Below are 27,810 nucleotides of genomic sequence, written 5' to 3' on the forward strand. Positions count from 1 at the left end.
ATACCCACCTCATTTTTGACAAAGGTACCAAAAATACATGATGAAGAAAAGACAGCCTCTTCAACAAATGTCGTTGGGAAAAGTGGTTATCCATCTGCAAGAAACTGAAACTAGATCCATGTCCATCACCCTGTACTAGTATCAACTCAAAATGGATCAAGGACCTTAAAATCAGACCCAAAACTCTGAAGTTAGTACAGGAAGGAGCAGGAAACACTCTGGAACTAATAGGTATAGGCAAGGACTTCCTCAATAGAACCCCAGCAGCACAGCGACTAAGAGAAAGAACGGACAAATGGGACTTCATAAAATTAAAAAGCTTCTGCACAACAAAAGAAATGGTCTCTTAACTGAAGAGACCCCCACAGAGTGGGAGAAAATATTTGCTAGCTATACATCAGACAAAGGACTGATAACCAGAATATACAGGGAACTTAAGAAACTAAACACTCCCAAAATCAACAAACCAATTAAGAAATGGGCAACTGAACTAAATAGAACTTTCTCAAAAGAAGAAATTCAAATGGCCAAAAAACACATGAAAAAATGCTCACCATCTCTAACCATAAAGGTACTGCAAATCAAAACCACACTAAGATTTCTCCTCACCCCTGTTAGAATAGCCATCATCAAAAACACCACCAACAACATGTGTTGGTGAGGATACGGGGAAAAAGGAGCCCTCATACACTGCTAGTGGGAATGCAAGCTGGTGCAACCACTCTGGAAAAAAATTTGCAGGCTTCTTAAAAATCTAAACATAGATCTGCCATATGATCCAGTAATCCCACTCCTGGGGATATACCCAAAGTAATGCAACACAGGCTGCTCCAAAGGCACCTGCATACCCGTGTTTATTGCAGCACTATTCACAATAGCCAAGTTATGGAAACAGCCAAGATGCCCCACGACTGACAAATGGATCAAGAAAATGTAGTATTTATACACAATGGAATTTTATGCAGCCATGAAGAATGAAATCTTATCATTTGCAAGTAAATGGATGGAACTGGAGAACATCATCCTGAGCGAGGTTAGCCAGTCTCAGAAGACCAAAAATCGTATGTTCTCCCTCATATGTGGACTTTAGATCTAGGGCAAATACAACAATGTGGTTGGACTTAGGTCACATGACAAAGGGAGAACATATACAGGAGGTATGGGGATAGGTAGAAAACCCAAAACATGAAAGCATTTGCTGTCCCCACTCCAGAGGAACTAATACAGAAACCTTAAAGCAACAGAGGTTATCATGAGAAGGGGATCAGGACCCAGTGTAAAGATCAGTTAGAGATGAATCACCCTGGGTTGTAACACATTTGCACATGAAGGCTGTCCTTATCTCGAGTAGCAAAAACACTATGCCTTTCTTATTATTGCTTATTTCTACTCTTCAATGGAACTGGAGAAAAGTGCACAACAGGTTCTGCCTGGAAGCAAGGGGGGGAGGGGGAAGAGAGGGTGGGGGTGTGGGGCAAGGGGGAGAAAAGGCCCAAACAATGTATGTACATGTGAATAAATGAATAATAAAAAAAAATAGGGCTGGTGGAGTGGCTCAAGGTGAAGGTCCTGAGTTCAAGCCCAAGTACCACACACACACACAAAAAAAAATAGACAAGAAAGCAAGAAAGAATGAAGGAGGATTATGAAAAACACACAAATCAGGTACAGAACTGGATACACAGGCCTTCTACTAGTCTAGAAAAAGACTTATCCTGCTTGTTTCCCCAGGGTGGAGAACCACATAGTAGTCTTGACATTGCTACCTATCTAGTATTATGGATGAATTTGCCTACACAGTTTTCAATTCTTTTAGTCCTTGGGACTCTATTGGGCATAATTTAATGATACCATCATTCTGATACCAATCACATACCAAATTGGCTAACAACAAATGGACTGGTGTAATGACCCTCTTTTCCTGAATTATGAAAATAAACATCATAAAGTTAAAGTGTTTTGCTTAAGGTCACCAATCTAACAAATGCCAGCACTCATAAATCTATACTAGTTTAATAATCATATTATTTCAACATGAACTGTAATTTTAAATAAACCTGTAATTCAGTAAATATAAAATTATTTGAGACAAAGCAAGATATCAAGCTACTCCAAAAAGAAAATTATCTTATAAGAATGATAGGGAATATTTTTATTGTATGCATGTGGAAATTTTGGGGTTTGTTTTGCTTAATAAAATAATAGTCTAACTTCATCATTCAATTCAAATGAATTAACTTTGGATGCCTGGCTGGCAAGCTTCCAGGAAACCAGGGGGTATTATTTCTGAAGAGGATCACTTATAATTATTCTGATGTCACAGAGCTCCATTTCTCAGAAAGACTGAAAGTCTAAATACTTACTTTTCATGTAAATTATTCTGTTTAATAATTATATGAATTGTTGTTACAAAATAGGCCTACTTTTTTCACTTAGAGCCCAAATCAAACATTTTACTTAATTTCATTTCATTGTAAGCACACATTTAGACTTATGAAACATATCCTACCACACGCACACACAGACACACACACACACACACACACACACACACACAGATATTGTTACACTGAGCACAAAACTTACTCCTTTCAACATTCACTTTAGCCTTCTGTCCCTCTTTCTTCTTCTTTCTTTCATCTCTTATCAAAAGTGGGTTTTAAAATTGTTTGGAGACAATGATAAGACAGAGGGTTGGAGGAAGTAGGGAAAAGATTGTGGGAAGTTTGCAGAAAGTCAGATGAAAAAGACAAAAGATGAAAAGAGCTATTATCAAATAATTCTAATGTCTTTATTACTCACTTCAAGCATGATTTTAACTGACTTTGATCCTCAAAAAATTTCTTCACTATATAACACTTTCCATCAAAAAAAAATCAGTGGAATAAGTCATTATTCCAGGTTGTCCCCAAAGTTATGATTCTAAAACAAAGGGGAAATTATGCTTCAGTTCTTACATTGGATCCCAATATCATAAATGTGATCTATAACAGCACTACATCATTAGTACAAACATGTATGACTCATAGAATCATCCAAGAAGGATATAGCCCAATTTTCCTACTGCAAAAATTATTTTTAAAAAGTGGATAAATTACAAAAATACATTCTTTAAGCAAAGCAGAGTGATGTGTATGAAATGAGAGCTAGATGAACTGGAATACAGAGCTGGGGCAGTCCTTCCAAAGTGACCTATAACCAACTTATTTCTTATGAACAGAAAAGAAAGAGGTGTGCTACCTGACTCTGGGTGGAGGCTGGAGGAAAAAGAAGTCTGAAAGGATCTGGGTAGTCAGACAAACTGAAGGGAAACTTGAAATGTCAAAAATAAAGCTAGTTTCTATTCTTCCTGATTTGTGGCACTACACATGGGAGCTGGGAATCCAGGAAGCTCGAATGCAAGCATGGAATTTCCTATAATTTCATGATGCTTAGGAAGGAAAGCCCTTTAGAAGGATGAGGTCTGCCTCAAACATATGAAGCGACTGTAAACATCATGTAGTGTGAATAAGATTAATTGATACCACCACACTGGAAACCTCCTCAGCCAAATCTACTGAAACTACTCCTATGTATTTACCCAATGGAAATGGCATGTACCTATCCAAAGATAAGTGCAAGAATATTTATAGCATCACTACTTCTAGACCTTCAGCCAAAACTGAGGGGAATTCTAATGTTCAATGGTAGAATGGATACATACGTGGTGCTGGTATATTTATCCAATAGAATATACTGCAAATAAAAAGAGCACATCATCACTATTTGCAACAGCATGATGAAGTCTCTCACAAAATGTTGAGGGGGGGGACAAAAAAAAGAGAGAATACTACATGATTCCATTTATATAAAGTTCAAAATAGCAAAGCTAATCTGTTCTTATATAGGTCTAAACATTGTTTTGCCCTGAGGAATTACTCAAGTGATAGGAGTATAAGAAAACTTAGGGTTGGCAGAAATGTTCTCTATCACAAGATGGTGCTTACCTGGCTATACACATATATAAAAATTCATTAAACTGTATACTTAAGTGAAACCTTAGCAAAAAATTTACAAAACACATAGAATCTTAGTGATCATCTTAGGCAATTTGTATTTCACAGAGAAGGAAACAAAGGCTTAAAAGAATTAAAAAGCTTCTTAATATCATCTGGATAATTTATACCGTTATTAGGTGCTCTTTCTTGGTCAGGATACAGGCTAAAACAGGAAAGATATTACTTGTTTTTGTGAAGCCTGTGGTCTAGTTGAAGAAACAGAAATTAAGCAAATAATCCAAAAAATAGAGATATTATTAGATTATTGTGATAAACATGAATGATATGTTTAGCTATCATGTTTATAACTATTGCACTTTGAGCTTATGATGGCTAATTGATTGTCAGCTTTACTGGATTGAGAAACACCTAGGAGGTTAGTAAAGTACTTCTGGGGTTTCTGAAAGGCTGTTTCCAGAAGCAATAAGATCATGAGGGCTCTGCCCTAATCCACGGATTAATCCCTTAGTGAATTCACAATATGATGGTGTTATTGTGAGGGGTGAAAAGTCAGAGGTGGGGCCTAGTTGGAGGAAACAGGTCACTGGGGGAACGAACTTGGGGCTGCATCTTGTCCTGGCCCCATGCTGTATTCTTTTTCTCTGCTTCCTGTCCACCAAGAGGTGAATAGCCTCCTCAACCACATGTTCCTGCCACCATGATGCAGCCTGTTCTGCTCCATCAGACCGTCTCACCACAATATACTGAAATCCCTGAAACTGTGAGGCAGAATGAATCTTTTCTCTTTTAAGTTGTTTATGGCAGGTGTTTTGTCACAGCAACCAAAAAACTACCTAACACAGAACTGAAACCCCGACACTGAATAAGAATAGTGTGCTTTGAATCCAGATATGCTCATTTTTGGTATGCTATGAACTTTTTTTTGGTGGTGTTGTAGTTTGAACTCAGGGTTTTGCACTTACTGGTTAAGCGCTCTACCACTTGAGCCATACCCTCAAGCTTTTTAAAACTGGTCTATTATTTCTTAGTAATAGACCAACATGACTTTAATTAGCCAGGTTTCAGAAGGCAACCTTTAATTGTAAAGCATAAGCAAGATAATAAGTAAAATTAAACAGATGACTACTTCCTGAGACTTGCACAAAATATTCAATTTTAACAGAAAAGACACTGATGAAATTATTGGGCTTAAAATTTGTTTACTATACATTAAATCTCAGTTCTTAAGAATCATAAATTGTGTAGTTTGGCAATAGTCTCTTTGCCACTTTCCTCTATAATATCAGCCTTCAGTGCCTGTTTATTAGATATTTATGTGGATCCAATGGCTATAAATTAGCCAACTTAGAAAACAGAACTGAGATAAATTAATCTCAAAACAACCAAGATATCTGTAACAAAATTAAAATACACAACACATCTGACTTCTTAACTAACTTACAGTCTATTACTTTGAAATTTGTTTTGAAAGACACCAGCTAATGTTCGTTGTCTGGCTGGAGCAGACTGACTCTGCAAAAAGCCTGGTTCGATTTCCCTGCAACAAGACACAAATCATTAGTAACCTCAGTTTTCATTGATACAAGGCATTATAATGTCATAAGTTTGGTTCCCCATAGAAGTAGATCCTAAGACAAGGACTGGAGTAAAGGTTGTTTACACCAGAAAGCATCAACAGAAAACTGGAGAAGTGAGAGAGAAGAGAGGATTGGGTGTACCTAAACCCCAGCAAGGGGCCAGTGCTGGTGGAGTGGGGTATAGAACATATATCAGAGTTGGTCAACTTGAAGGTCAAGAAGGCTGGGGTATTTATGCCTTAGTTCCCATTCATTATTGCTTGAGGGCTGACTTGGAGCTTTAGCTTCCTGGTATTTCCAGCTGACCCTTTATGTAGGCTGAGCATACAGCTGTAGGAAGAAAAGGCTCACAGGCAAAGAGTGACAGCAATGTGCAACAGGGGCCATCTGTGCATAGGGAATAGTAAATGTAAGGACATATGGATAAATGGCAACAGTGTCAGCACACAACTCAATTAGTGGAGCATGCATGCAAGAGCATCAATTCTTAGCTCAAGTGTCAAGTGCATAGTGAAAGCAGTGATTAGTTAAGTAAAAATCAGTTGAAACAGAATTTACTGTACACTAACAACTTACTTTAAAAACTGAAAAGCACTACAGGAATAAATCATTCTTTTTCTCACTTACTACTTAGACTATGGACCAGCTGGGGCCCCTAATGATCAAAAGATTTATTTTTGTTGGTGGGAAAGTCACCCTGGACTTTCATATACAGCAAGAATCTTTTTGGTCTGGTTCAACAGAAGAATGAGTGAACAATGGTCACATATGATTCCAAGGGATTATTCCAGTGTAAAAGAGCACAATTAAAATATGCACACTTTCTTCATTTTTTTTATTTAATGAAAGAAAAACAGAGATGAAAGAAACTGCTACACTTTAACTGTTTTTTTAACTGTATTTTTTTATCATAAAATACTATATTCTAATATGTTCCTCTATGGTTAAGAAAAGAAATTATAAAATCTAATAAGGGTTGGGACTCTTGGTGTTTTTTAACTACATCATTCAACCTGAGGTCATACAAATTATCTCTTTTCTTTAACAGGTGAAGTCATTACCATGATGTCATTTCTTCTGTCAAGATATAACAATTCATCCTCTTTTTTGCCATATTTTTCACAATTATGTTATGTCCACCTTACATTTAAATGAATACACTGCCCTTTGTCTGTTCTTTTACCGTTACCTCTCCACTCCTTAAGCATTTATTTGAATTCATCTTTTATTGGGTCAAGTTCACAGTCAGTCAGTCTTATTGTTCTTACAAAGGGCACTTAAGCACTGGTTGCCTTTAAGACATTTTTATGCTTGCTTTTATTTTAAAATGACACATGACATTGTGGCTGGGAATAATATACTCAGTTCCCTCTTTCCTTCTTCACAGCTCCTTTGTAGCCTTTTCTCCCTTATGCTAGGACACTGAAGATTACTCTGCAGTAGTCTGAGACAGCCTGGAAATTTACTTTTGTAAATGATTTGCTCAAAGCCCAGAAGGTTCAAGAATTTTTCTTTTATTCTGAAAGCTTAAAAGATGCTATTGAGCATTTTGTATACATTTTCCTAGAATATTATATGTTATATATACTTATATTCCTTCCTACTTCACTTCCTTTCCTTTTTTTTAAAGATACTTGCATGTTACCTTAAACAAAAATTAACTATAACCTGATCCACTCTCTTAAAAAAAACAAATGTGGTGCTGCTCCATTCATGATACCATTGGATGTTCATATTTTTAGTTTGGAAAACATTATAAGTAACTTAAAAATAGACTGATTTCTGGTTGAATTGTTAGCTGATTGCTAGAAAGTGTTTTCAAATATTACAAACAGCACACACATGTACATACATGAAAATAAAATACTTTCCTGAAATCCCAGCACTTGGGAGACAGAAGTAGGATGATCATGAGTTTGAGGACAGCCTCAGCTGCATAGTGAGACTCTGTCTCTGAACAAAACAACATAAAACATAACAAAAAGGCCCATGATGTTAAAGAATAGCTTTGATCAATTTTACTAGTTAAGGTATTCTTTGTCACATGTTAAGGTATTTCTCACATGTACAGAAATGCAGTAATTTTTAGCTCTTGAGGCAAAACCTGCAATAGTTGTGTTAAAATCACAACTATGAAGATTGATTGCAGAGCTTCAGTGGCTCAAGAGGTAGAACACTTGTCTAACAAGCATTGAAACCCTGAGTTCAATCCCAGTGCAACAGAAAAGTTTGATTAAAGTTTTTACAACTACTTTCTTGAATCCTCTTCTGCAATGGGCTAGTCAATGAGTGGACTACCTTCTAGGCCAAAAAGGTCATTCATTTAAAAAATGTAACAGTTATATAAAATTTTTGAAAAACATTAGGATTTCCTATAAATTGTATTTAAAAACTCAAGATTAAGAATACTGAGAGTAGCAATAAGGAAAACATATAGAGATGTTTTATTTGTACTAAACTACTTCCCATTTATAGGGTATTTATGTTCAGTATACTCAAGCATGAAGAATATCTTAGTTAGCTTTTGAGATGCCCTGTTGGAGGAAAGGCATATAATATATTTGAAAGTGAAAGTGTACTCTGTTCTTGATGTAAAGTGTGAAAAATCTTGAGATTGCATTTTCTATAAAGGAAATTAAAAAAAAAACTTCCAATTTTTCCAAGCAATCAGGTTTTTCCCAGTGGACAAAAGGAAGACAGCAAAACATTGTAAACCTAGGGGTAAAGATGCTTAAAATGCAGAAAGCAAGGTAGAAAGCAAAATGATTTACCAATGGTTTTTCTCATGCTAGAGAGGTCCTTATGTCTGCACAACATAATAACTGCAAGTCAATCATTACGTCTTGCTCTGAGATTCCCTTCCTTTCTTTTTCATTCTATAAGACAAGGCTGCAACTTTCATCTGAAAGGAGCTCCTTCTACTGTTTCACCTATTTCTTCCCAATGGCCATGTTTGCTACAATGTAGCCAGAAGAAAAACAGGTCAGGTTGCCTGCTCTCTTCATCATTCTTCATACCTGTCCCGGTGTTTCATACACTCACCAATACGGTTTCTGAAGAATGGGATGGAGTTTTCATTCTCTATTGCAATCTTCTAGTTTCTTCTCTCTGCCGTTTCCTGTTTCTTTCCTTAGCTATGGTGTGGAAGAGTGTCACCTGAAGGTCCACGTGTTAAAGACTTAGTTCCTAGAGTAGTACTGTTGGGAGATGGTGGACCCTTTAGGATGTGAGGCACTGTGGGAGGTACCTGGAGTCATCGAGTCATCTACCACAATCTCCCAACATGATGTGCCACCTCCATCAAAGGCCCAGAGTCATGGGACCAACCTGTCTTAGACTGGAACCTCCAGAACCAGGAGTTGAAATAAGGCTTTTCTCTTTATAACTTAATTACCTTGGATATTTTCTTATAGTAATGTACAGCTGAAAAACATAGTTGCCACTGTTTGAAGTTAATGGCATTGAGCTCTTCCTATTGAAGAATAGTTCTGTTGGATCTTTGCCATTTTAGTTAAATTTCTTTATTCAGAAAAATATTCTTTAAGACAGACATAGGCATTTCTAAGATTTATATTCTTAAGTTCCCTAGCTAATTCTTATGCTCACAAAGTTTGAGAGTATGCAAAGCATGATTCACACATTCTTATGCCAAGACTTAGCGTGACCTTATCCACAAAAAAAGAACACAGCCTTCTCTGGCTATACCTTATTGTGAGATTGTTGCAATGAAATGGATGAGGAAACACGTCTTAATGTATTTCAGGAAACTTCCCCACACTAGAGAGAGAAGACATTGCTACCGTGCCCACTTTGTCCTCACGTGAAGAATTTGCTCAGGTGTGTGGTCTTTACATCCATGTGGGCGCTACGGTTACTAAACAAGCTTTTTTTTTGTCAGAAATTTCATTCTCTTCTGTATGTTACTAGAACAGCTGTTTAGGTGAATAAAGTAAAAGTGACCTCTTTTTTGTATTATTGAAAATAGCCAGGCACTTAATCCTGAAAGGCATAAATTCAATGGTTACGTGAAAATATTTGATTCAGGTTAATTTGTAACTTGAAATTCTATCACAATGGAAGCTAAGCAGCCTAAAAAATTTTTAAATGGGAGAGAGGAGGGAATGAAGCTCCAGCAGGCAGTAAGTTGTTCTGCATCTATTTACAAAACTGTTTGCACTGGATAGATGACTACAGAAAGCGAAGTGACCTAAAAGGATTTCTTCCTTTAGTTCTACCCCCAAAAAGAGTCAAAGCAAAAGATGGGCAGTTGAACACACTGTGAAGCCCATGTGTAATTTACCTCCTAATCAGGAAATAAAGGACATTGAATAAATTTTCTGCTAATTCTGAAAACTAAAAGCTGTATTGGCTTATGATAATAACCAAGTGGAAATCTACCATAATCCTATCCCAAGTGAAGTTCTATAGGCTGCTGGTGGAACTCAAAAACTTTGATTTGCACTGAGAAATATATATTGAGTTGACAAATGCTTTTATTTTTGTAACTGAGTTTTCTTAGGATTCTGCCAATATGGCACCTATACATTGAATGATGGAGTTGCTTCACTCTTTTTCTGCTCTTGAGAACCTAATATCACTCTACCTTGCTGTGTGCTTTCCATCTCAGGAAGATCACAACACACATTTGACCTTCTAGGATCTACTTACCTTTGTTTTCTGAGATCAAAAGACTACTTCTTAGCATCTGTCCTTTCTCACTGAGTAAAAGCAATCTCATGGTTTTCCTCAGGCTGTCACAGTGAAAGGCCATTAAAGAAGTACTTGTCCTGGTCATGATATCTAGAGATATAAAGACATACCCTTTGTTTTTTTTGTTGTTTTGTTTTTTCCTACCTAGCCCAATTCCTCCGGTATGTACTCTCCCCTTAGTGTGTGACCCAAGTCCAACAACATTGCTGCATTTGCCCTAGATCTAAAGTTTGCATATGAGGGAGAACATATGATTTTTGGTCTTTTGGGCCAGGCTAACCTCACTCAGAATGATGTTCTCCAATTCCATCCATTTACCTGCAAATGATAACATTTCGTTCTTCATGGCTGAGTAAAATTCCATTGTGTATAAATACATTTTCTTAATCCATTCATCAGTAGTGGGGCATCTTGGCTGTTTCAAAGACATACCCTTTGGAAAGCTTTATGATGCCATATGCAGGTAAGACCCACATGGAAAAGGAGTCAAACATTAAAGCATAGGAAACTTTGCAAAAAATGACAACATGGTTTAAAGCTGGGTATATTTTATTTATAAATTACATTTAGATACAGAGGTTAATAAGATGTTCCCAAAGATCTCCAGTTTATTAATACATACACACCACAGTGGAAGAACAGCGTGTTTATATGTTTCTGCCTAATGACAGCAAACACTAAGGCTGGTTATGTTCAGACATGTTAGTAGACACAGTGCCAGATCACTTGCAAACTACAAGCATTGGGTTTTTTCTTATTTGTGGATACACCTGAATAATTTCCCTGAATACCTTCATTTTTGCTATCTATATTGTGCAATTATTTTACATCAGTTATGACTTTAGGTCAATTTAAATTCATTCAAATGTCATAATTTCTACTAAAAATATTTACAGATAAGCGATATTTAAATTGTAACCCCCTTTGCTTCTTCCTCCACACACATATTTATTCCATCTATGGGAAGATAGTCTAGAAAATTGATAAAACATTGGTTTAATACATCTACTGTTATCCATTCTGGTAAATCTAACATATTGGAATTTTAGACATGTATCTTAATATTGGTAACATTTTATATGCTAATGCTTTGCTTTAAAAAAACTTACAAATATAGACATTGATATTTTGAAGCCTGAAGGATTTTTAACAAAGGTCAAATTCTTCCTCTGTCTCCAATAGCACCAACTCAGTAACTTTTGTGAAGCACGTGAAATGAGACTGTAAAAGACTCCAGATGGATGTGCATTGACCACACAGGAGTGGAGCAGGAAGTCATCCCATTGACTAGAGATGGCTCTATTTACACACATACACACATATCTCTGGAAATGCCTTCACAACTCTGTCACTTCACATTTCCCACTTTATTTTCATGTTTCAGGGAGTGGGAAAAAATGGCTTCCACATTTTTAAGTGTTATTCATTCCTGACCTGTATAATTTTCAGTCTCAAAAAAATTTTTAATTTGAACATGGGAAAAGTTATTAGCAACTTACTAGCACAGGCGCATAGCCAAACGATGATGCAGCATTTATAAGGCCCCAGACTTCCTTCCAAAGGTGCTGCCCTCCATAACCACGCCCAAGGGTAAGTATGCCCAGGATGGGCGGCTGTTTAGAGATTTACAGTTCTAGTTGTTCTCTACTAGGCTGCTAAAGGATTAAATAGTCTCAACTCATGCATATAGACTCACTTGTCTTTTTAAATATTGAAATGAAAAAAGAAATCCATCCATCCCTTGAATTTTTGTATTTTTGTACAGAAAGCAAATGAATATTTGTACAGAAAGTAAATGCCAACCATGAACCAATTCAGAGAGTTAGATTAAAAGATTGAGTTCTTAAAAGCATAAACGCCTCTCTTTTTTTAAGTAATAAAAATATATGCTTTAGTACAATCCAGAAACACTCACACATAGAATTCATCTTTGCTTAATTTAATCTTGAAACTGAATTCATGTCATAAAAGCCTTCAATTTTGTATTTGAAAAGGATCAAAACTCTTTCCTTCGTCTTTCCAGCTTGTCTTTTTAAAATATTTATAAAGAAAAAAGAACTGTCCTCAATAGTTAAAAAAAAAAAGACTGCTGGTTGAATTCATAGGGAAAAAAATGCATAGAAGGCAAAAGGAAATAAACAAGACTTTAAAGTATTTTTTCAAAATTAAAAAAAACTTTTAAAAAAATGAACTTTAAAACTAAATCATGCTGCAAAACTACTTTTCCAACTATGGTGCACGTATAGCCCCACTGTGTTTCAGAGGCACTGAACAAACATGAGCAGAATTGTCTAATGCACTTTCCCAAAACAGTGCTTCTTGGCCAAGGGCTAGTGCAAATTTGTTCTACTGCTAGGTGCTCTTGACACTTTGGTATACTTATTGGCAACATTTTGGCTACACATCCTACACTAACAGGAAGGCTAGAAACCAAGCATGTTACAACAGCCAAATGCACCACCCTGTTACTTCTTTTCGTGTTTATTGGTCAACTCCTGCCCGCCCAGTGGGCAGTGGGCCCTGTTGTCACTGGTTCTGCTTTCCCTCCGCCGACTCTCCTGGGAGACTTGCTGCACAGCTTGCAGGATGGCATTCTGCACGATCTGTTTGCTGGTGCTCTGCAGCTTTGCCTCCTCGGGCTCATTCCCAGACTTCTCACCTAGCCAAAAGTATGAAAGGGAGGTGAGAAGAAGATGAATTAATTTGGGGAACTGTGACAAGGAGGGATAAGGAAGAAAGGTGGGAGGAAGAATGAGACTGTAGGAAGTGGCCCAGTTAACTGCAAGGAACTCTATAGCACATGTGCTATTGTCTCCCTGCTGCATTCTCAACAGAATCTCTGTTTTGTTTGCCCCCTAATATGCCTAAGTTCATATTCTCACCATCCCAGAATCCTCAGCTGCTAGTGGTGGTCACAAGAGAATCTTGGCTATTAATAACCTCTAAGAAAGCTTTTAGGGTGGGACAGACTAATGCCTCTTTGGCCTTTTGTACCATTCCTTCTTCATGGGTAGAATGCAAACATATAGGATGTGAGCTGGGCACACATCTTACAGAAAGCCAACATTCTTAGCATGGTTGGGGAGAAAGAAAGGGTCTAGTTTCAAAGGTCTCCTTGAGCATCTGCACTAACCCTGGACTGTGTATGTGATGAGAATAAACGTCCTTTTTTTTTTTTCAGTCTATCATTAGTCAGATTTTTATGTTACTTGCAGCCAAACACATGCCTAACATATATAATAACTTCATGGGACTGCAAAAGAATAGATAATCGCTGAATCCTTATCAAGCTCAACTCTGCTCCTATAATGGCATCACAAAGACTGAAGCCTAGAAAAAGTTGGCAAACTTTTAGAAAGCACAGAGGGTAGATATACTAGGCTTGTAGACCATACAATCCCTGGGATAACTGCTTGATTCTGCTGTTGTAGCATGATGTCAGCTAGAGACAATATATAAAATGACTGCATATGGCTTTCCTCCAATCTAATGTATTTACAAAATAATAATATTAATAATAGGTTGCAGGCAGATTTGGCCCATAGGTCATTGTTTTTTAATAAGAAGGCAAGGCAGTCTACCCAATACTTCCTCTTTTCCCCTAGTTAAAAATAAAACCTCACTTTCATTTGAGCACCTATGTAACTAGGCATGGCTAAGTTCTGACCAATGAAATGGAAGTTTATTCAATGAAAATCCTGGAAAAAGGACTTAAAAGGGAGCAAACAGATAAAGCCTTTTGCCAACCTGCCTTTCTGCCTGCCACTCTGAGCAGATGTTGTTATTGCAAGGGTTCTTGCTAATTGTAGACAGTTATTAACAATCCTAAAGGAATCCTTAGAATAGACTTCCATTTGGGGAGATTCTGGACAAAAAAGTGAGAAAAAGCCTGGGATCCCAGTGGCCAAGAAGCTACTATATCATCTCTCAACTGCCCATCTCCAGGTTTCTTTCCTGTAAGAAAAACATACCTTGTTGAGGCAATTACTATTTTGGATTTTTTTTTTTACTATGCAGCAAACTTAATACTAACTCACACAGAGCAGAACAATCATGAAACTAACATTTAAGTAAAGTGCAAGTCTTGACATTTTTAGATTTTTGTCTGCTTATTTTATGCTGATAGAGAAAGCACCATTCATTACTCAAAATCATCTTTTCAGATATTTCCTCTATTCAAATACATTGCTACCCTGAAAATGTATTTAAAATGGAGCAGAGGGTGGGGAAGGGTGGGGTCCACCAGGACTGATTCATTAACAGTAGTATTCATACACTGATGAGAAAAACATTATGTAGAGAATACTGATTCATTCTAGGTGACCAGACAGCTTTTATCCCTGAGGACACATAATTGTCATTTCTTTTGTATTTCTGTCCATCCCCTGGGGGATTTACTATCTTGTGAATAGAGCAATATTAACCTATTCAAGACAAAGAATAATTTTTAAAGGGAAGATAAAATGAACCTCCTACACCAAGAGAAGTCCAAACAGACTGTATCAAGAATATTTTGAATATTCTCTGCAGAAAAAGAGAGAACAGTAATAAGAGATGTTGGGGAACAGCTATTTTGAACAGCTATTTTGAATACATGTTTGAAACACCTCAAAGCTAAGTTCAAGTCCTTTCTGCCATATATAGGCATGCAATCTTGGACAAGACATTTCACATCTCTAAACTATTTGCCCATCTGTAAAATGGGCTGGTATTACCTACTTAGGACAGTTGCTAGGGAAATAAGTGCCATAATACATTGTAAGCACTTAGTGAGTATCTCCCACTACATATTAGTTAGGGAGCAGACTAAGCAGTTGTAATAGAGAAACTCACAACTAGGATAGCTCACAGGGAAGGATTTATCATTCTCTCATGTAACAGTACAGAAGCAATAAAGTGGGAGGGGGGCACACATTATCTGAGGACTCTTCTCCCTCCCATCCTATTGGCCTGCCATTCCATACAATATGACCCTCATATGCTTGAGGAATATTAGTCAGCCAATACCCAACTGAAGCTGCAGGGAAGCAAAAGAAAAAATGGACAACATGCAATGTCCTTTTAAGGACTCGTCATAGAAGTTGCAAACATCACTCTGATAGCATTCTATTGGAGGAAACTTAGATGGCTAAACCTAGCTACAAGGGAGGCTAGGAAATATTGATGTAAGTCAAGCAACTATATGCTCTATCAAAACTCAGGGTAGTTCCAATGCTGGGACGAAGAATAATAAGATTTTTAAAAATTACTTTCATGCAAGGGCCACAGCTATATTGAAGAAGGATAGATAGGTAGGTAGGTAGGTAGGTAGGTAGATAGATGGATAGATAGATAGATAGATAGATAGACAGATAGATAGATAGATAGATCCATGCTTGCTCCAGGAAAGAGTATCTTAGTCAAACTACGTGTGTATTGATTCTGTGTTCCTGCTATGGGGCTATTTTATTGTTGGACAGAAGAAGGAAGAATCTAGGGATTAGAGTAAGCTAAATCTTTAATAATAGAGGGAGAAAAAAGAAAGCATACACCATATTTAGCTGTGACCTAATATTTGAACTAAATTGTCATGTACTCCTCCAACCATTATGAATATAAATGGATTAAAATGTCCAAAGTGGGGGAGAAATGTCCTTTCCTTTCTGTCACCAGATAGGCCAAGATGGGTGCATACAACTACATCCAGGAGCTGTGGAGGAAGAAGCAGTTGTGATGTGCTTCTGTTGAGAGTGCGCTGCTGGCAGTATCGCCAGCTGTCAGGGCTGCACAGGGCTCTCCACCTCACTCAGCCCAACAAAGCATGCCACCTGGTATACAAGGCCAAGCAAGGTTATGTATACGGGATTCATGTGCGCAGTGGTGGCTGCAAACGCCCAGTTCCTAAGAGTGCAACTTATGGCAAACCATCCATCATGGTGGCAACCAGCAGAAGATGGCACAAAGCCTTCAGTCTGTTGCCAAGGAGCTAGCTGGACTTCACTGTGGGGCTCTGAGAGCACTAAATTCTCACTGGATTGGTGAAGATTCCACTACAAAATCCTCGAGGTTGTCCTTATTGATCCTTTCCATAAGGCTATCAGGAGAAATCCTGACACCAAATGGGTAAAGAAACCAGCCCACAAGCACAGGGAGATGCATGGGCTGACAACTGCAGGCCCTTGGAAAGGGCCACAAGTTCCACCTCACTATTGGTGGTTCCTGCTGTGCAGCCTGGATTACTGCTAATAAAAGTAATGTCTGTAAAATTCATACTTAATAAACAATTTAGGACAGTCATATCTGCTTACAGGTATTATTTGTCTATTAAAACTAGTCTGCAGATTATTTCATGCATACTTTGTCAAGTTATGGAAATGCAATAATGTTTGAAGACTTAAGTGACGGTGTATCTTGTTTCTAATAAGGTAAATGATTTTGTCTTTGCTTTATCTTATTAGGGAGTTATGCCAGTGTTTAAAACATTCTGTGTGGTCTAACAGGTGTAAAATAAGTTCTTACAAAGTTGAGAACTGAAACTAGCTCTGTAGATTTGTTCAGTGCATATGAGAAAACTTACAGCTTTACTGGGATGATGCAACGCTCTGCTGGTTTAAAGTGGCTGGGCTTTTAGAGTTTGGCAGGTACAAACTTAATATTGGATTTTTCTTAGAGATTTTTTAGGAAAGGAGTATATTCTAACCAGATAACATGATTATATGTAGAAAAGTAATTGCTACTTCTGAAAGAGAAGTTTCCAAATTACCAGTTTTCAGAAGAATCAAATAAACCTGTTACAAGAGGTCTCTAAAATCTAGGTTAGCTGGTGTAAAATCTTGAGTCTCATGGAAGTTAACAAGAGTTGAAAACTGGTTTTAATTATATTACTTCATGGGCTCTAGAATCTTGAATTTGATACACAGAAGTCAGTGGTAACACTACCAGACATGAAGCAGATAAGAATTATCTACCTCAAGGTTCGTAAGAAAGTAGCACAAGCTAAGTGGGAAGCTGATAAACCAGTGGTTGTTCAGTTACTACGTTCCAAGTGTGAGCTTAGAAACTTCAGTTTGAGTCAAGATTTTAAAATACCTATAACTGTAGTTGATGACCACTAAGTAGTCTGTGGCCACATGGGAGAAAGGTATGCTTGGTGCATCTTTGTTCAGTCCAATCAACACATCTCAGGGCAACTCAAGTTTATCTGCTCCCATAAAGCTATTAGGAAAGCTGTAATGCAAGTTCGTGTTGTCTGCAGTTAACTTTTCTCATCCGTGGTCAAATTGCCCTCAAAATTTTGTAGTATTCACAAAGACCATCAGTTAAGCTTACCACCACATTGGTTTTTTTCTGTTTATGTCATGTCTTCTAGTAGACTGGCTATAGTTTCTCAGGGTGGATTTGAATATGTAAGAAATAAAGCAGGAATTTCCCTTCCTACAAATGTTGAGTTTCCTATCCTAATAGACGACTTGATTTTAAAATATTGATGATTTCCCTGAACTGATTTTTTCTCTTATTTTCTCTAGGGGCTTTAAAAGCGACCTGTTTATATCTAGAAAACATTCATAGCAGGCTTATAAAACATTAAGACCTAAATCCTCTCTACTCAAAAGAAAGCATACATATTGATTGTGCATAGAGGTTGTTCAACTGAATGAATAAATGTCTATTAAAATAAATAAATAAATAAAATGTCCAAAGTGGTTTGTGCCAAGCTGAGTTTGAGGACCCTTGGGTAACAGGAAGGCTGATTTAACCAACACCTCACTGCCCTCATTTCCACTTTGTTCTAGGTCATGAATATCCACCTACAGTAAAGGATGAGGGACAAAGACAGTAACAAGTGGTTGCCACACAGAAAAAGAAGAATAAAGACAAGGAGAAAAGTCACCCAGAACATTTAACAGACAATAAAAGCAAAACAAAAAATTATATAAACCGTGGAGGGGGGGGGCGGGTAGACTCTTGAGTATTTGAGAAGAGACATTCTCTTCCATACTTGAAGCAGTGGAGGACTAGAGAGACATAAATGTCATTTCTGGTTTCTTACCTGAACTTTGAGGTACAATGCAGAAATTGGAAGAATCCAATATCACTTTATCATTGCATTATCTAGGTTATCCTCTGCCATGACAGGATCTCAATTCCACATCTTCTACAAGCAACTAACACCCTCTCCTGTTTCTTCCAGGAGTCTCCCGACTTCATGGCATTTACTTACTCTTGTTGTGCTTATTCACAATTTGTCTTGCTTCATTATTTTGCCTGATGCCTTCTCCCAGAGGCCATCCCAGCTAAGGTTCTGCTTGCAACTGGCTGACCTTTGCCATATGTTCAGCTGAAATTCCTAGAAGAGAACCCTCAAGACTCAGCCCACAACCATCACCCCTAGAAATCTACACATTCATGCTGGCCACATCTTAGGTCAGCTGTAATGAAATACTTGTGGCTTATTCTGGCCCATTCAGCTGTAGCTGGAGAGGTCAGAACCACAGATGAGAATGTAGCTACTGAGGATAAAGGAACCATTCAGCCCCTTGCTTGGCAAAGCACTATGGGTAAGCAAGTATCCACAAGTTTTCTTTGACCAACGTAATGCCAACTGGTACTCCAAGCATTCACAAGCAAGAACATGGTATTAGGAAAAACGCTGGTGGAGACCCAACTGTTAATGTAAGTACAGTGTGAAGAAGTGTATTGCAACCCAACCAAAGTCAGAGCCAGCCACAGAAATCCTTGGAGCATCGCCATTTACTTACAGGCATTTAACTTACTGCAATGTGATGAATCATCTACACACTGTAGGTTGCCTAGTGCCTACTTTAAAATGATGCAAATGTCCTCTAGCCTAATTAGCATTTACAATCCATTTTTCTATTTAACAGAAGATGACAAATCAATTTAATTAGCTTAAACTCTAAATGTCCAATATAAATACACTGAAGTCAAGAATGTGATATAACTAAATTTGTTTTTGGTGTCTTTCCCCTGAGAATTGTTACAGGCCTTCCCCTCCCCAGGCACCAGTATGGTCCTACTTCCAGACGACCTCCCTGCTCACCCTATGGGGGTCTAGCTTTCTGAAGGCCACCTTAAACTCTACAACTCCCTGCTGCCTCATCAGACCTTCCTGTTCTGTATCTCATTCTTGCCAGCCCATGAATGGTGTCTACGGAGCTCAATTACAATATGGTTAATAATTGGTCTTAATTCCTTATGTATAGCTGTTACAATTGTGCTTTCAACAACTGTAGGAAGATCTTTTTGATAGACATATGCATCAGTTTTCCCCCCACACAAAACTAAGTGCTATTTGCCTCTATTACACTAACCCTAGTATATTCTACTGAGGTGGATTCTGGAAAAGGTCATTGTTCACATTTTGAGGCAGAATCTGGAGAGTGATTTTCCCTAGATCTGACAAACAGAGTGACAGAGGTTGTGTCATGAACAGCATCTCTATCTCTCATCACTTCCCACTGAGTCACTAAGTATGCAGTTATAGAAGTCCCCATCAGGACAGGAGAGGGCCCACTACCACCACCTGCACATAATCTAACCCACTGTGCTGCTGAGGGTGACTGGGAGGCACATTTTTATCTTCCCCTAGGATGGTTAGAGACTGTAAAGACTGAACCACCATTCATCAGTGACTAGCATATGGAACACAGAGAACAAGAACTAATTTTGGTCCTTTAATAATAGGACAGTGGCCTTTTTTCCAGCTTTTTTTCTGTAAGTACAGGAATTTTCCATGAAGGACCAGATGTTAGCTCTTACCCATCTGTGCAAATTGCTCATGAAGCCATCCTGGCTGCCCTGCTTTGGAACTGAAAATGCTAGAGTTCCAATCCCTGGGTCTCCAGCTTCTGCTCACCCCCACCAACCCATGCTGGTCCTCCTCAAGCCAGAAACAACTCAGAAGGAGCATTTTAGAGTCTCCAGGAAATAGACCTGTGGTTTAGACAGCAGTAAGATATCAGCAGGTACAGTAAACTTATGTGCCACATTTGAGTGATGCCTGGTTATTACCACCTCTATCAAGCCAGAAGCAGGTCATTAAGAGTCACCTTTGACTCTGCCAGTAATGGGCAGGCACGTTACTTTAGAAGGTGGCAAGCTACTCTCATAAGCTACATGGAGCACTTTATTAAAACCTCCTATAGAACAAGGGGAGATGAATCAGAAAGATATTTGTGGAGCACCTCCATACATGGTAGTATGGAGTGTAACATTGACCACTAGGCCAAAGTGTTTATTCATTCATTCATTCATTCATTCATAAAAGAATGACAGTACTAGCTGAAATATTGCAGATTAAAATGCTGAGCAGAACAGTCATGGAACCTGCCCTTGTCTGAGTTTACAATCTAGTAGAAGACTCCAATTTTAATTAAATAACCAAACAAGTTTATAATTTTGAGCTGTGACACACACTAAGAAAAGGGGCTCAAGGAACACTCCACAAAGCACTGATACAGTGTGGGACTCAGGGAAAGGTGCCCACATAGAGGACTTTAACCAGCCAATAAAAGGAAGGTGATGGGAGCCAGAAAACAAGAGCATGCCAGGCCAGGAAGGTCAGACCCCAGGGGAAAGTCCTTGGCAAGTGTAAAAGCAGGACGCGGCCAGGACCAGAAGCAGCCTGAATGGTTGGGTGCCGATCTGGGGCAGGGGGCTGCGGGGTGATGCTGGAGAAAGGTGGGCACCCCACATGCTGCTGATCCTGCGGGGGTGGGAGCCGTTTGCGTGACTTTCTTATGAATTATGGAATCTGTGCTGCACAACGGGGCTGGAGAGTTCCATCATCCAGGTGGGAAAATGCAGAATCTGGAGCAGACTTTGAAAGACAGATGGAATTTGGAAAGACCAAAGAGAAAAGAAAAGGAATTCTTTTTCTAGCCTGGGAGGACCGGTCAAAAAACGCGTCAAACTGACTAGCAGAGACAGTTTGCTTTTCCCTTGCAGAGTTGCTGAATTCTTTTAGAACATAATTTGTACAATATTCCTGGTTGCAATGCCTTAGGGAAGCCATACAGAATGGTGCCAATAAAACCTGAAAAGGAAAAGATGGTTTTAATCAAGAAATCAAATGTGGGTATTTTAGCCAAGAACAGCAAAGGTAACTGAAAAACAATCAATAGGAAGAGCCTAACTCAGCAGCTACCAATACCAGTCATAAAGCTGGAGTAAGTAAGATAGTGTGATGTTTATACAGAGATAGAAACCGACCAGTAAAACAGCTCAGAAACAGCCCAACCAGTATGTGGACATCTGATTATGAAAACCATGGAGCTGAGTTATACAGAACTTTGCTTCACACTACACGTAAAGTACTGTGTCCAGGTAATTTCGTGTCTACATTAGAATTTGGGGCACTGGACCCGGAGGCGCTGGGCGGGGCGCACAGTCAGAGCTGCGCCCCTGGGAAATGCGGAAGGCAACTATTCAGGGGACAAAAAAGGAGGCAGCATGCGACCTCATGTATGCAAGGAGACACCGCTGAGGCCCCAAAAGAAAGCAGGGCGAACCCTCGGAAGCCCCGGGATCGCAGCGCTTCGCTCTCCCAGCCCTCGCCCCTCACTGGTCTAGCTGCGGGCCGGCAGCCCCTCCCTCTCCACTGCAGCCTCCGCCCGGTCCACCGCGGGCGCCTCCCGCGGCCTCTGCTGCCCCCTGGTGGCCACTTCAAGGGTTGCCATGGGCTCGGGGAGGTCCTTGGGCGCGCGCGCGCGCGTGTGCGTGTGCGTGTGTGTGTGTGTTGACGCTTAATTTACCAAACTCTTACTAGTCCATCTATAAATGGACTATAGACTCATCCAGGGGTGTCGAAACAGCTGGAAATTCAGGCCAGTGGTTTCCTGTCTTCTCTCAGATTAAAAACTACTTGACTACATTCCCAGATCTCTTTACTATTCAACAGAAGATTCCCGGTTCCCTGGCAATCTTGACTACAGGTTCTCCTTTCTCATCCAAAATGGGAAGGAAGGGAACCTATATCAGCTGTATGAGTGATTTTAAAGGAACCCTTTAAAAATACCACATCATACTGTTCCCCGCTAAAATCACCTGTATAATCCCCACAATCACCATTTTCTGCTAAAGAAGGACTCAAATTCCCAGAAGCGGCAAGCCACCAAAAAATGCAATTCTTGAATTTAAATCATCTCTCAAAAGTCACTCTTAGTCCCCAGAGGAAGTGAGACATACAAGAATCTCAGGACGCCAACCAGAGGAAGATTATACAGTGCAGGGAACTATTTTCTCCCTCCGTTGAAGAAGCAGACTCCAACCTTTTGAAAATAATTCCTTTATAATGTCAAAATATTTCACATAACTCCTCATGACACAATGACAAAAAGAGGCTGTGAGTTCATAAGTGCTCTAAAATGACTTTGAATAGTATTAATCACTACAGCCTCCATATGCATTTGAAACATTGTAGGATTTGTGTGAGACTGTATCCAGTTGCAGAAGGTTCAGGTGCAAATGTGGTACCCCTGTCCACAAAAACAGCTCCATGGCCCAGGGTCTTTTTGCTCCCCTACCAGGCTGCCATTAAAAGAAATAATAAAAAAAAAACAGACAAATGTCATGAACTAATTTGTAATGATGATTTTGCAAAACCATAATAGGGTGTGGCAAGGGCCTGGTGTGGGAACATAGCCTTCCACCAGCTATCTTCAGTTTCCTAAGATAGTCTCCTAAATAGTCACTCATGAAACTCCAACTCTACCAGATTTGTGCAAGGCAGGCTGAGTTTTCACCTCCAGGAATAATATGATGGCTAAGATTTCTCAGTTTTTAAGCACCATGAAGTGTTCTGAGATCCGAAAGGATTGACAGAGATCGAGAATAAATTCTCTCCATTTGTTACTTCTTTCTCTTGCCTAACTGCTCTGGCTATAACTTTTGGCACAATGCTGAATAACATCAGGGAGAGGGGACACCCTTGTCTCGCTCCTGATTTTAGAGGGGATGCTTTCAGCTTTTCACCAGTGTACTGTTGGTTGTGTGTCTTTATATATTGCCTTTATTATGCTGAGGTACAGTCCTTCTATATCTAATTCGTACAGGGCTTTTGATATTGAATTTTATCAAATGCTTTTTCTGCAACTATGGAGATGCCACATGGTTTTTATCCTTTATTATGTTGATGTGATGTATATAGATCTATATATCTATAGATATATAGATATATATATTGATTTGTGTATGTTGAAACATCCTTGCATCCCTGGAATGAAGCCAACTTGATCATGGCCTCTGTGCTGTTGAATTTGCCTTGCTAGGATTTTGCTGAGGATTTTTGTATCTATGCTTATCAGATCTATTGGTCTATAGCTCTCTTTTGCTGTTGTTGTTGCTGTCTCCTTCTCTGGTTTTGGTATCAAGATAACGCTGGCCTCATAGCATGAGTTTGAAAAGGCTCCCTTCCTTTCAATTCTATGAAATAACTTGAGAAGAATTTGAGCTAATTCTATTAAAGACTGATAAATTCAGTAGAGACAACATCCAGTGAAAAAATAGAAGAACAGAATATTGCTTGGAGTCACCTACCTGGGGCCCACACTGAAAATGCACATTCTGGAGTCTCAGCTGGAGTCTTTTCCCTAATGCCTGCTGCTGCTGCTCACAAGGCTTCAAGATGAGGAAGGAAAGCAGGGAGCCAGCAGCAAATAATAAAAGTTCAGAGACTATCTCCTTCTCATTAACACATTCCCCACTCACTTCCTATGATTTTTCTCCAAGTCAAATCATTATCTTGTCTTTACATCTTCTATTGTCCTTCCATTTGCTCCCTTGTCTGAAACAGCATCCATAGGAAGCTTCTGAAAACGTAAATAGGATATGCTATTCATCTACTCAAAACTTTTCCTTGGTTGCCATACTTGTAATGCCAGCTCCACTACTTGCCGGGCCTTGGGGGCTGCATAACTGGCTCCCACTTCCTGAACAGCCTCTCACCCCAGTCCCTTCTTCCCTCTATAAAATGGGTTTGGGCAATGCACTAAGTCCAGTGACAGAGCACTTGACTAGCAAGCACTTGCCTAGCAAGACCCTGGATTCAATTCTTTGTACTGAAAACAATAAAAACAAAAAATAATCAAAACTAAACATTATTTAAAAAGCTGGGAATGTAGCTCAGTGGTACAGCACTTGTCTGTTATGCACAGGTTGGGTCCTGGGTTGGACTCCCAGGGCCCCAAGAAAATAAAATGTGGTAATGACAAGCCCTCCTAAGGTTGTGTTGTCCATCTCACTCCACTACAGCATCTGCTGCTGAGAGACAACTCTGCTCTGTCTTGCTCACCACTGCCCCAATATCTAATGTTCCCAAGGGACACTCAGTAATTGTTGCTCAATGGATGACGGCCACAATAGTTTTCCACTTTCTAGTCTTCTCCCCCTCTCGTGGCTCCCATGAATGACCTGCTCTTGGCCTCCTTTGCTGTCTTTTGCTGCTTCACTGCAGTGAGTTACAACACAGGAGGAAACAGCTGAGAAGATGCTCTTTTGGCACCAGCTCAGGCCCTCTTCGTAAACACAGTGCAGAAAACACACTGCAGTGAAGCTGTTAGAAAGGCTGCTCCAATTTCCAAGCTACACAACATGGGGCCAATTACCAAGTTCATCTCTCATCTCCTAGTGAATGGTTTTCTTCATCCTCTCCCTCCCTTTGCATTGCTATAAGCCCCTCTCGGAACTCTGAATGTTCTCAGCTCCCTAAGTTTGGTTTCAGAACAAGGCAGTGAGAGAACTACTCCCTCCCTTTAGTTGGGTCCAGTGTCATTGCCAGATGATTCTGCACTACTGGCCAACATTTGCCATGAAAACATTCCCCATGAAGTTATGAACTCCCAGGATCCTGTGCACATTGGAATATAATGAATCCAGTCCTGCCAACTGCTGAGGCTCTGTCACCTTCATTCTGTGCTGAGAAAACCCTCAGCCTAGACACACTGAATTTGAATCACATTTCTGGGCCTTTCTGAATTCACTTGAATAAGCATGTGTTTTCTCATAGTTAAATCACATAATACAAGTAAAATGGTTGATTAATTCAAAATAACCAGAACAAAATGGACTGGAGGTGTGGCTTGAGCAGTAGTGCCTGCTTTGCAAGTGTGAAACCCTGAGTTCAAACCGCAGTTCTACCAAATAAAAATAAAAATAAAAGCCCTCCCCCAAGCATGAGTTTCCTCTGGGCAAAATTCTAGTATATGTGGTTTCTCCTTATCGTACTTTTTTTTTTCTCTCTATCTCTAACCATGAGAATCTTGGCTCTTTTTACTGAGTTGAGGTTAATTAGAAAAAGAGAACAGGTGGCTGGAAATAGAAAAGGAAGTGAAGAAGAAGATCAGATGTTTTATGTCTTGTTTTTTCCCCAGTGAGATTTCAGAAGGAAAATGGAGCTAAAGAAAAATAAACTCAGACTTTAGAAGTGTTTGTTGGAGCCACATGACCAGAGGCTACTGTCATGTGCTTTATCTTGTGCCTCATGGAGCCTTGCTTGGCAGAGATGAAAATACCAAGTCAAATGTATTGAGGTTTGGGTCTGAGAACCAGGTATGGAAGGAAGAAGGAAGGAGTGGAGTGAAGAGAGATAGAGGAAGGGAGGAAAAGAGAAGCAGCATCTGTAAGGATTCCATTAGGTACCCCAAAATAAAATTGAATTGCATGCATTTAATTGCAGTGATAGTGTCTTCATAATTTCTAGCAAGCAAACTACAGAAGTCAGAAATTAGTCTAGTCATAGACTAGACATAATAACCAGTTGACCAGTTTAATATGCAAGAGCTTACAATGACAGCACTATAAGCGCTGTCACTTTTGCTTTATACAGAGCGAATAATCTCCCATATTTGCATTATTTCCTTCCATGATATTTTTTCATAGAATATCAAGCTCCCCAGCCACAAATTCTTCTACAATAATCCATTAGTATAAGAACAAGGCATTGGTCAAATCGTAGGAGACACAAGTGTGCCATTGTAGTCACATCCTCTCCTCCCACTAAAAATCTCCTGAATTTTCTCAGAATCACTTCTCTACTATCTCAAGTTTACATTATCACCTACAGCTGTAGTTTGATCACTTTCAGTGCTAGGTAGTGCTTTGTTTAATGAATAGATCAGAATGCTTACTCCATATTACTACTGATAGAATTTGGATTGATTCCAGATTTAGCTATTTGGAATGATTCTGCTGCAAACATTCTTGGCTTTGCCTACCTATGTTCAGGTGTTTCCAGAATCTAGAAGTCAGAGTAGGCATCAGAGCTGTAGAGAAAAATCATGCTCAAATTTGCCAAGTATTGTCAACGTGCTATCTGAAGGAGTTGTGCAAATTTATATGGTCAAAATCAAAGAAGCACTTCTGTAATTCAAAACCCTTGTCTATACCTGGTATGGGTTATGTTTTTAAAATGTACAGCCTGGTAAGGATGCAGCTCTATAACTCATGGATTTAATTTACATTTTCCAGATCACTAATGAGACTGAGCATCTTTGAGGAGATTTATTTGTTCCTATGATTCTCCCTTTTGTGAAGCACTGTTCATGGTATTTGCCAATTCTATTGTTTTCCTTTTCTTTATTGCTTTGTCAGCTATAAATGGAGCAAATATCTTTGCAGACTTCTTTATGGCTTGCAAACTCCTCTAAATGAACAGAAGCTGTTTGTTTTAATGTAGGTAAGTTGATCCACCTTTTGATTCTAAGCCTAGTTAATGATTTGTGGTGACCTTGAGTTCGCTACCCTGACCTGATGAAGTTATTCTCCCCCGCTGTCTTTTGAAAAGTTTTCAATTTATTTAACTTTTACATTTAAGACTTTAGTCCACTTTGATTCTGGTGCACGATATGAAGTAAGGTTGTGCTTCCGTGAATTTATACATACGTAGTAAGTTGCCACAGAATTACGTTTGTAAAAGTTTGTTCTTTCCAGGGCATCTTTATTGTAAATCAAATATCCTCATATGTGTGGGCCTGTTTTTAAATTATTTTTTCTCTTCCATTGGACTATCTGACTTTGTACTCTTTTCTCTGTCTTTCTAAGCTTTAGGATGTGGGAATAACAAGTCCCACACCTTTTTCTTTTTTTCAAGTGATGTATTGGTTAATCTCAGTCCTTTAAATTCCTATGTAAATTTGAAAATCTAAATTTTAAAAGGTAAAAGGCCTGTTGGAATTTGGGTTGAAATGAGTCTAAAGATATACTTGAAGAAAATTGAGTCTTTAAGTATTTTATTTTTCCATCCCAGGCCCACAGTGGTTCTCTCCAGTTATTTGGGTCTTTTATTATTTTTTTTCTTTTTTTTTTTTGCAACATTGTACTTTGAACTCAGGGCCTCATGCAGGCACGGTCACTGCTTGAGCCACTCCATCAGTCCTTTTTTATGATGGATTTTTTAGACAGGGTCTTTCGAACTATTTGCCAAGGACTGGCTGATCCCTGCCTCCTGAGTAGCTAGGATTACAGGCATGAGCCACTAGGGCCAGCTAAGTCATTTATTTTTTTAAGTTGTTAAAGTTTAGAAGTGTATT

The 27,810-nt window shown here is 38.9% G+C and overlaps 1 protein-coding gene and 1 pseudogene across 1 annotated transcript in view; one reads left to right on the forward strand and one right to left on the reverse strand.

The window, feature by feature from the left end:
- Nucleotides 1-10,828: 10,828 nt before the first annotated feature.
- Nucleotides 10,829-27,810, reverse strand: part of Akain1 (A-kinase anchor inhibitor 1) — a 42,848-nt gene continuing 25,866 nt past the window's right edge. The window contains exon 2 of the mRNA XM_074070260.1: nucleotides 10,829-12,944. Within this exon, the coding sequence (XP_073926361.1) occupies nucleotides 12,751-12,944 (194 nt within the window). The 3' untranslated portion in view covers nucleotides 10,829-12,750. The remainder of the gene's footprint in view (nucleotides 12,945-27,810) is intronic.
- LOC109679504 (large ribosomal subunit protein eL15-like) lies at nucleotides 15,948-16,541 on the forward strand (annotated as a pseudogene).

Source organism: Castor canadensis, chromosome 4 (assembly GCF_047511655.1).
Source record: "Castor canadensis chromosome 4, mCasCan1.hap1v2, whole genome shotgun sequence".
NCBI classification, from domain to species: Eukaryota; Metazoa; Chordata; class Mammalia; order Rodentia; family Castoridae; genus Castor; species Castor canadensis.